Genomic DNA, 10815 nt, shown 5'->3' with positions numbered 1-10815 from the left:
TTTCCATTCTCTGTTCTCAGAAGAATTTACATTCTGAGGAAGTCTGAGCTTCCTCTGTTTTCAGGAAGGACATGGCAGAGATGACAATTGGTTTATGATTTGTTTATAAAATTATAAAAGCATTTGTTTATATGTTTATCAGTGTGTAGGGGACTTTCAAAGTTTGAGGAAGGCTTTCCAAAGGTAGAACACGGAGCTGTTAAGTGGCATAAATGCTTTCTCTAAATATGCACAAATGTATACACCCTTTTACTTGAAATACTTTAGCCTGCTACTGGGACAAGCTTTAAAAAAGTTAAAGTACATCTGAACTCAGCTGTGAAGATTTATTAGCTAACCACAGAGCATAATCCTGACTTTTCCACAACTCAGCTGAACTGAGGTAGATTTAGCACCCTGCAATTGTACTTGCTAAAAGGTCTGCCTCTAGAAAGTTTCACAGAAGGCAGGATTGGACCTGTAAATCCAATGCTCGCTAAATGCACTTGACCTGTTATGAGCAGAACCTAGCAAATCTGATGCCTCCAGACTGATTTTGCTCCTAAAGTCAAGGTTTCTCTTTTCCAGGTAACCTTTTGCTCACAATTCCCAAACACCTCCACTTTTGATCACAAAAGGTTCAAACAGGTCTTTAGGACCTCAGGAGAGTTTTATACAGATTCTGAACAATTTTTTAAAAAATCAGAAGTTTGGCTCCAATCCACTTCATAGCACCCCCTTAAAATCACCTCATGAAACAACCAGACCCAAAAGCAGTACAACCTGCCCACTAAATTGCAGCTAGGAACCCACCCTCAAACAGCCTTAGTGAGTAAAACCTGGGTGAGGGAAAGAACTCAACGTCTGAGTTTACAGAGTATCTCTTAAACAAAGCATCAACTACTTTGTAGCAAAACAGGACTGTCCCATGCCAGACTAGGTCATTCTTCTGCAAAGAATAAAGGCTTCCTTTGCAGCTATAAGAGAAAGACATTCCTGAAGATCTGGGGTACCTTTATTTACCTGATTGGTAATCAAGTAATCCAGGTGGAAGACAGTGGCCTTTGGCACTAGAATAGCCCAGCTGCACCCACGCATTGGGGCTGTACGAAGCCGCTAGAGGGCCCAGCATGCACAGAAAAGATGAACACAAGCCTTGCAAGAACTTACTACTCCTTTTAGGAAATAAAAGGTCCCTTCCTTTGCCCAAGACATAAATTATAATAGTTACCACACTAAAAATACACTCCCGCTACTTCTGCTGTATGTGGAGCACTTTAAAAGAGAGGCTTCATTTAAGCACATGGGATTTTCCTTTAGCCTCTCCACTCCCCAGACAGGGCCCTCCTGCAATTGATTCAGACTCACATAGCTCTGGCTACCATTATCTAAGCTTTGATACAACAGCTTGTGTGGTTTTTTGCTCCCACAGTAGCAGATTTCTAACACAGAACACCTCAAAATAGCTTAATAGCTGACTTAAAAGTTACACTAACGTTACTCTAATCTCAGAGAAGAGTCTTAGAAATAGCAGTTGTAGATCTGGGCACAAATTCAACCAGAAAAAAGAACTTTAAACAACGCCTGAGAATTTAGGCTATGCTATGCTGCCATGGAATGGTAGCAAACTCCATTTGAGGAAGTGAACTTAGCCACAGTTATTGCCGTGACCAATACATAGAGTTTACTCTCTATCTCTCTTAGCAAAGTGGCGTAAACATCATCTCCAAAGCACAGAAAGTTTCTCCTTGAAGTCGACTGCCCTCAGATGGGCTGGAAAGACTGACATCAGCCAGGCTAGTATCTGCTTTGCTGTTGTGTCAGTGTGCAGAACCCTATGACAGCAAGCAGTTTGAAGGCTTAAAGAAAACACCCACAGAGTTTAGGATTTAGAGCAACAGTTCCAACATTCACTGGCCTGTGGACAGCAGCACACAAGCAACACATTGCAAGAAGCAATCTCTCTTTCTGCACTGAACTGGGCATTGTACATAAGTTTGGGCCTCTCCAATTCACAGGGAACCTTTACTAAGGGAAAAAGTGGCATTACTTAAAGGTTGAGACTAAACTTAAGTTTAAAGATTAAGTATAATCATATCTTCATTACCTGGAGTAACAGAGGTGTGAGGGTCCACGGCTCTTCTTTTTCTTGGGTGATTTGGATACCACGGGGACAGTGGGGAAATGGGACAAACAGATCTGCCAAGAGATCAAATCGGGATGGCTCAGCACTGCGGTCTCCAGGAGATCTTCACGTAGGGGCAATGCAGGGCTGAGGTAAAGAGCATTGTGACAGGGAGGAGAGAGGGAGACAGGGCAAAGCCCCTACAGCGGCTATCAGATCTGCACGGAATCAGCTTGGGAGACTAAGCCCAGCCAGACTCCTGCTGGCTGCATTCCCTGTGCCCTCCTCACCAGCACTGCCAGCTCTAGGAGTGCTCTGCTGCCATGTCATTTTACCTGCAGCTAGCATGAAGTTTCTCTGCTTGGCTCCATATAAAGGCAGCTGTTTGGCTCCTGGACCACAGTTGGCCCTGAAAGCAATACAGTAGCATTTGCCCACTATTGTGCCTGAGCTTAGGAAGCGTCACCAAACAACAGCCAGTCTCACAAACATGCATGGGCTGCCTATTGGCAACAGATAATGGACAAGCCTAGGTTTAAACAGTCCAGAAAAGCAGTCCAAAAAGAAGCTTTTTCCCGTGGGGCTTTCAATCTGAATCAGCCCTTGTATTAGTCCAAAGAACACAGAAGTTAATTTCCCGAGATTGGTCAGGTGGAAAGCACAGGCTGCATCTCAAGCCTAACACATTTCCCTCCCATTCCTACCTCTTCTTCCCCATCTCTAGCACACCCTGTTCAGCCACACGCCAAAGCTGTAGGCCCTGAGGCTTTCCCAATTCCAATCCCTCCTAAAAACTTTTTTCTTCTGCAAAGACATAGACACTAACCCTTTTATCAAAAACACCCAAGGCACCAATAGGTCATTATACTGCTCTACTGTCACCTCTCCCACTCTAGTATATGTGAGTCCATTTTATAGATCCTGAAGTCACTGGGGCAGGAACTGAGCTTTGTGTCTTGCTCCAACACAACTGGGGAATGCAGAAACAGGGGAAAGAGAGTATAAGTGATACAAAACAAGGATTTCCATATTTTCATTTTAATGATTAGAGGCCAAATTAACACCACAGGAGCAATTAGAGTGAAGGAGCACTTCCCAAACACACTGCAGAGGTTTCTGTGAAACAAAACAACATTCATTTGGAGGAAAAACAAGATATTTCAATATTGAAACTAGTTGTTTATAGTTCATAAACAGGAAGAGAGACTTTTTATGAACCTCCACTTTCTCATATGTTTCACCCTTTTCTAGAAAAGGATCAAGAAACAGTTACTGCATGAAAGGATATAAACAGGATGGCTAGAAACTTTTCTTAACCATCACACAAAGTTGCGTGCAATGGCCAGTACTTTGGAGAACTCTCCTTCTCTCCGTCGCAGGATATAAGGTATTGGTGTTTTTATTCTAGTCCCTATTGGATTTCCATTGTCTTCTATGAGTACCACATTGTTGGAATCAAATCTAGGGGTCATGGGTGGGCCAGGCATCTTCTGCCCTACAATCAAAGCCTTCTTCTTTTCTCCTTTGATAGCCAGAAGAATGGTATCTCCTACTTTGCCAACTCCGGTCTTGTTATACACATGGATACATTTTGGTGGCCGGTGGTATGGTGTGTTCCCCAAGGCGCTGTTGTCCACCACTCGTACACGAGTCAGTTTCTGTATTGCACTGCACGCTCCAGTGACACTAGCAAAAGGCAGGAAAGAATTAAGAGAGAGATCTCAATAATCCTTGAGGAGCAAGGGCAAACCCAGCGCAGGATCTTGTCATTACACAAACCACTCAGAAGGAGCCAGCAGCAAATACATACCATATGGGTGACAAATTTACTGCATTCAATGTGCTTTTTGAAAGCCAGATGCTACTTTGGGCTTTGCACACTCTTCACTAAATGTCAAACATAAAACGACCGTTCTGCTCTGAAACATGACTAAAGGATGGCGTGAAGAGGGGCTTGCGCTTACTGGGTCTTTTAGCAATCACAGATGACTCAATTCAGCTTCAATTTATGGGAGAAAAAATGTGCTTGCTTCTGCCACAAACAGCCTACAGGGAGCTAAGACTCAAGTCAAATTCTTTCAATCTTGTATGCACTCCCCAGCAACAAGGAATTTTCTGACCAGTCTTCTTTGCAGTGAAGTCTGTGAAGCCCTCTCATCTTATTCTGCTCTCACTGAAACCTCTGAAGTCCTGGTGTGACTATGCCAAGCTGCCACCAATCAGAGTCTAACAGACCAATGCCTTCCCCATGTGGGAAGAACCTGGAAAGAAGCACACTTCTGTATGTCTTTGTGCTGCAGGATTAGCAGGAGTAGGAAATAATAGGAATATACTGCAGCATGCTAAGTCAGTAGATCTGACTCTTAACACACTTGGGAACAGCAGGAATAAACTGAAAAATAATTCACCTCCCTTTAAGGAACAGCTATTCTTTTACCCAGGTAAGCTCAAATTCACATGATTTGTTGCTTCTCCCCAAAAGAGGCTCAATTACAGATCTTCAGGAAAGCAGAAAGATCCTTTCTACTGCTAAACAACTGCTTTGTAGTATGAACCTAGAAACATGCTGGTCAGACAGCTGCAAGAATGCCAAGTTGCTGTCAGCTGAACTGCTCCAATAGACAGCATGTAAAATCAACCTACATTCCCACAGTTTTAAAGACCACAGGCATATACAGTAAATAAAGACCACTGGGGACCTTTAATCTGGAGCGTTACTGCGGGGAGAAGAAGGAGAAACCTGGGTAGGACCGAATTCACAAAGCAACAGTAGCAAACTGACAACTATGAAAGTGAGATTGCCCAGGTACCGCCAGACAAGAACGACTGCACAAGGAGGACTTTTTTTTTTCCTCATTGCTTTGTTTCTGCCACAGTCTTGAAGCAGAACCCCACATCCAAAGCAGGCCCATCACACAGAATAGGTTTCCCTGATAGACTGCTGGCTACAGCAGTAGCACTTCTTGACTCCGTGGACTTTGCCTCCCTCCCACTGTTGGCATCTGTTCTTTATGCTCTCATGCAGCCTATTTACAGAGAAAGACAATAAGACTTACATACCTCCTTGAAACCTAGCCCTTGACATTGTCTTAACGTCCTCTCTAGACCATAGAAGACCAACAGTTGTGGGAATGACTATTCACACCCTGCAAACTGAAGCCCTGACCCTTCAGAGAGCTCTATGCTACAGATTCACCACACCCACACCAAGTGCACTGGTGTGCTCTGTGTAAGACATTGCAGAACACAAAGTCCATGAATTTAAGAAGCTTTAAATGCCTTGAGCTTGGAAAAGCATCTAAAGAAAAATAACGAAAGGGATACTGTTAAGGTAGAAGGAAATAATTTTTTTCCTGTCACTCTTGTTCTAAATACCTGAAATGACCAACTCTGAAAGAATTTTAAATATGTAATTGGCTTTACATCAGCAGGGGTTCACTGTTGCTTTTTTTTCACTTGGCTGGAGAAGAATCCTCAAAAGCCTATAAACTTCTTTACAAGCATATGAATACAGAGTTCAGACCATATTCAGATTGCCAGGAACCTGCATCTCCAGTTGTGTTGGGGCTCACTTTACAATCCATGAAATGACATCTGTGGGTTTTTCTTAATTATATTACCCTTTTCAAATTAGACTATATTTTATGCTTGATCTACTTAATAACATCTCTTTGAATCAGGATACTGACCCAAGAAAACAAAAACAAAAGCAGGATTTGAAAATTACCTGAAGTGTCGCTGGATGACTGTGCTGCGTAGATGGGTTAAGGATAAACCCAGTTGCCTATTCAAGAGAGCCATTTGGATTTTGGTAATCTGCCCTGCATGAGAAACAAAACGATTATGGAAATTGGACAGTGTTTGTTTCCCTTTTTTTTTTTCTTTTTAATGTGAATCACACACTAGAGTCTCAACAACCCTTTAGACATTGCAATCCACAGCATACAGTGCTAAAAGCATCCTCAGCATGCTACAAAGTAGAATAACAGCCCCTGAATGAATTCAACAGACTTATAATTCAGATGCCTATACTGTAAAGCTGGATTCAGCACCACCACAGTGCAGTTTTCTGTGCACAGGGGTAAAGGCCTATCTGTACACTATGAACCATGTAGCAACAAACAGGCTTGAGAATTTTGGATGTGAACAGAGTTCCTAATTTCGAGACTTCCATGACCAGTAACAGCTAGCAAAGTTACCTATAAAACAGATTAAAAAAATAGAGATACACGGCAGACTCCCATCAGAGCCTCAAGAAACAATTTGCTAGACAAGGAACAAAACAAAGCTCCAACGCTGATCATGGCATGCTCACTCTTAGTACGCACAAGGTGTTCAGCAGCCTGTGTTTAGAGTTCAGAATCACTCCCTGGCCAATCTTGCCCTGTTAAAGCTGCCCAGATGAAACTGTTCCCTGTAACGTTAGCTCCACACTAAGACATTACCCCAGCTACAGTAGAGCTGGTTACAAGGTTAACCTCTGACTGAGTTTACCCCACCCTCTTCCCATAACTACACGTATAGCTGTTCCCTAATCTCATTCTGTCAAACTGATTGGGAAGCTTGCATGCTCAAAGGCTTATCTGAACCAAGATCACTTTGCTGAACACAGTTTAGGGAGCAATGACACAAGCAGCTATGCCAGCAGATCCAGGTGAGCAGAGGAAATAAGGCTGCAGAGGCAGTAATCTTTCAGTCCAACTCAGGTAGTGCTAGGACTTCGTATCTGACTGCAACTAATGCCCCATGACAACACTTACTCAGGCCTTGCTAGTGTAACCAACACATGCTCTGCTTCTCTCACTTCTGAAGTAAACATTAAAGATATATTGCCCTCTTATCTTCCTTTGCCAATTTCGATGAGCTTAGGTCCAAATTCTGTAGCAGCACATTCTAAAGCAGTTTTCTTCACTTTTATTTTAAAAACAAAGCTGACCTAACTTCTCTGGGGGAAAAAAAAACATCCACAGAGCCTTCTGAGAGATGCTACCACAGTTGCTTTTGCTACGACCAAGTAAAAAACAGGCTAAATCTTCACTGTTTATTGTTCTTATTTCCCCATGTGTGTTTGCTTACTTGAGGATATACTTCTTTTTTAGGGTTTGCAACAGTCCTGCAGATCAAGTGTTACCTAACAGCAGGGTGAGAAGCACTGGAGATGTACATCACAGGAATTTTGTAGCAGCGCTTCCTGAACAAAGCATGTGTTCTCCAGTACCTGGCAAACTGTCTCACCTGTCACACAGGCAAGTTTGGCATAGAGAGATCAGCAACAGTGAAAGCTTACATTTATTTGCCATAAAAAGCCACTTTTCTGTGGTGCAGATGATCTCCAGATGAGTTCAGCTTCTCTTCAGAATTCTCTTGCACTGTTTCTTCCCTGAACTTTGATTCAAAAAAGGCTGTGTTTTTGCAACAGTTACTTATCTAGCTACGCACTCTTAACGAAAACAAGGCCCTGCAGTATTTACAGTGCTGCTGGCAACCAAAGCCCAATTACCTGGGCCTTGCTAGGATATCTAAGTTAGATTTAGTTACCTTGCTGTAAACCCACACCCTTCGTTGTCAGGGAAGACAGCCTGCATCCCATTCTGTACTTGGGTGTACTGTTTCCCTGTGTGAAACCCAAACCCAGTGTGCAATCTTGTTCCTACTTACTCCAAAACCGCACAGAAGCCTTGGATCCCTCCAGAAGGCCTGAAGAGGCACTAGCAGTGAGTCAGCCTCTGTGGGCTTCGACAGATGTTCTCTGGTGAGTCCAGCTGCTATGATTGCCCCCCACTTCTATTCACCCACTCTTGGGAAAAATCACAGATTGTTTCTACCCCATGAAGTCAGTGAAGATCAGAAGTTACAAAACTCCCAGTAGAAGCATCCACAGTGTTAAGTGACAAAAGATGGTTTATTTTTCCAGATGACTCAATACCCCCTCTTTGCTAGGAATTCTTCCTCAGCAGGTTAAGATGTGTCAGAAGCTACAAAACTTTGTATGATTGATTATTTGGTATGAAACATTTTTTTTAAGAACTGAATAAACAGGGAGATGTTACCAATTAACAGGAAGGTTTGGGGTAGAGGGAAGAGAAGAATGCATCTGTGGCACGGAGTACAGCATGCAAGGGTGCAAGTGGATTTACGAACAGTGAATCACATTTTCAGCCATTGTAACATGCCACTTCTAGAAAGGAAGTTGAACAGCCAACAGTTTTGTTCTGTTTCCAGACACTCCTCAATGAGACCTAGTTCTAAGTTGTTCCCTCTGCTGCTCTGAACAGGGCACTCGATCTCCTGTGCCCTCGGTTTCCCCCTCTGCAAAACAGTTAATCCTAAACTCCAAAGGGCACAGAAGTCATTCACTCTGTCACTCTGTGTGCTGCTACATGAACGCTCAGAGTGGTGCCAAAGTTTAAGAGCCATCCTATGGTGATGAAAGGCAACCGCTCCCTCAGCCCCACCGAGCCAAACATCTCTCTCCTTCCCAATGTAGATTTTGCCTCACACCTTTAAAAAGCTCAGAAGAGAGGAGGCAGCACTTAGCACATGCACTGGGAATGCTAATGACCTGAGTTTGCTTCAGAAGGTGGCTTTCTGAAGTCTTCTCTTGCCAGGTTTCAGTGCTTTCAAGAGTTTAAGAAGAATATCCCAGGATCCCTCAAGCACAGCAGAATTTGCAGGGCAATTCCCAGAAGCCTAGGGCCAGTATTGCCCAATTGATACAGGAATGTCTTGAACAGACAAAGCAACACCACTGCTTCATACTTAATCACTGATACACTCCTAATCAAGGAATTATCTTGGAAGGGACTTCTGGAGGTCATCTGGTCCAACCTCCTGCTCAAAGCAGGATTAATTTCAAAGTTTCATGCCAGGCAAGAGTAGCATTTAAACAGACACTATCCTAAAATAAAAGGCTCAACACAAAGGCAATTACTGATACAATGTAGGCCACATATAGCTGCACCAAAGAAGCAATTGCAGAATCACGCAGAGCAGCTTCTCTCCCAGTTCCTGCACCACTGTATCTAAATTCCAGCAATTGTTTTATCTCATGGCTAAGAGCCCTGTTTTCTTATATCCAAAATCTTAAAGATGCTTTGCTTCTCTCAGTTCCACATATCAGCCAGAAGTTAGCACAGACCTCAGACTGAGTTCACAGTAAGATTTAGAAAAGGGTGGAGAGAGGAGTCTGTTAATCAAATATTCACTAAAATGACCCAATTCCTACTTCACTGAATAAGTTTGAACATGCAATAACCTGTTAGAGCAAACATTCCCTTCTCAAGGACCCTTCAGCATTACTCCATTCAATGCAAAAGATGGACATCAAATTCAAACACCGCAAAACAAAGGAACTCTTCACCAGTTTTAAACCTCTGGAAGTTATTAATCCACTGTACCATTTTCAAGTGCCTCATTAAAGCTACCACCTTCACCATTTTCCCTTGAGATTAAAGACGTGATTTATTAATACCACAAGCTTAAGTGGTTTTTGAATGAAGGAATTCTGGAAAATTTCATCTCAACTAACAGAAGCAAGCAACATACAGTATTTTCGTCAAACACATGCAAACAGGCAAGGAGCCTGCCTCAGGGAGCTGATATGAAGCAAGGACGTCTTCCAGATAAGGAGGATGGAATTACATACTCACTTTGAACCAACATCAGGGCAGGCTATACCAAGGAAGAAAGTCCTACACCCCCCCAGCTCACATTTCCATCACTCCCCTTATGCTGGCACTAGCACTTGTGTAAATCGGGAACAGTTTTCAGCCAGATCAGTTCCCCGATCCAACTCATCACACAGCCACATGAATGCTGGTGCAAGGGGATGTGGCAAAACACAACACTGGGATTTCTCCTTTCATTGACAAGCCAGACTTACATTGATTTAAAGCAACAGTATCTTAAGAGAAACACTAGGTGACTTGAACAAGATAAAAATCTCTTTCATTTTTGCAAAAACACTGATGTGCATTACAACAGCACTCTGAACCTGCATGACTAACACAGTCATGGGAGCACTAAAACGGTCTGTGCCTGAACACTCAGCAGAACAGGGAAATGGCTCTGACCAGGTTTTTATTAATGGTATATATACCCCATAGGATTAAAAAAAAAAAAGTCAAGATGCTGTTCTTACCTTGTCTGTATCCTAGAGTAAAAACACTTTTAAACAGTTCTATTAGCTAACAATCCAGTCTTGCCTTCTTTTTTAATGGGAATTTTTGGAAATGACATCTGCTCCCAATTCCCTCCCTCACAATCTGTAGTTCCACAGTCATTCCATTTTTTCTTTTCTTTCTGCTAGTAACTCATCCACATGCGCAGGACATAGGGAAAATGAACTAATGTGCAAAGCAAATGCTGAAGCCTACTACCCCAAACCTGCTGTCAAACATACAAAATAAAACAAGAAAAATGTTCTTCACTTTAATAGTAGCAATCCTATCTGAGTAGTCAAACAGTGGGAGCCAACATATCCTTTCTTCTTCTGAAAGACCGAAATGGACATGCTCTGGGAACCACAAAGATTCGAATTGCATCTGTCATCCATCATTAAAATGCAGGAAATAAACCCAAGACAATATGCACAATACAAATACCTAAACCCCTACTCTGCCACTGAAGGTTTATTTATAGAATGTCTGCCAGTGTGAGCTACAAGAACCAACTGTGAACTACAGGACTCAATCCATTCACAGCTTTCTTCA

The 10815-nt window shown here is 42.7% G+C and overlaps 1 protein-coding gene across 1 annotated transcript; it reads right to left on the bottom strand.

The window, feature by feature from the left end:
• Window positions 1–3122: 3122 nt before the first annotated feature.
• MRPL14 (mitochondrial ribosomal protein L14) lies at window positions 3123–7464 on the bottom strand. The gene is made up of 3 exons (XM_013943857.2): window positions 7392–7464; window positions 5832–5925; window positions 3123–3790 (listed from the first exon to the last, which is right to left on the bottom strand). The coding sequence occupies exons 1-3, from the start codon at window positions 7402–7404 to the stop codon at window positions 3424–3426; spliced, it is 474 nt and encodes a 157-aa protein (XP_013799311.1). The 5' UTR covers window positions 7405–7464; the 3' UTR covers window positions 3123–3423.
• Between the last annotated feature and the right edge of the window lie 3351 nt (window positions 7465–10815).

This window comes from Apteryx mantelli, chromosome 3 (assembly GCF_036417845.1).
Source record: "Apteryx mantelli isolate bAptMan1 chromosome 3, bAptMan1.hap1, whole genome shotgun sequence".
NCBI lineage: Eukaryota > Metazoa > Chordata > Aves > Apterygiformes > Apterygidae > Apteryx > Apteryx mantelli.
Note: the sequence above shows the minus strand (reverse complement) of the source record. Positions and strands in the feature narration are given on the sequence as shown.

Excerpts from the sequence above, each read along its gene's own strand:
- MRPL14 (XM_013943857.2), bottom strand. Across the intron at positions 3,791-5,831 it reads GTCATCCAGCGACACTTCAG|TGTCACTGGAGCGTGCAGTG; the intron begins GTAATTTTCAAA and ends GCCTTTTGCTAG.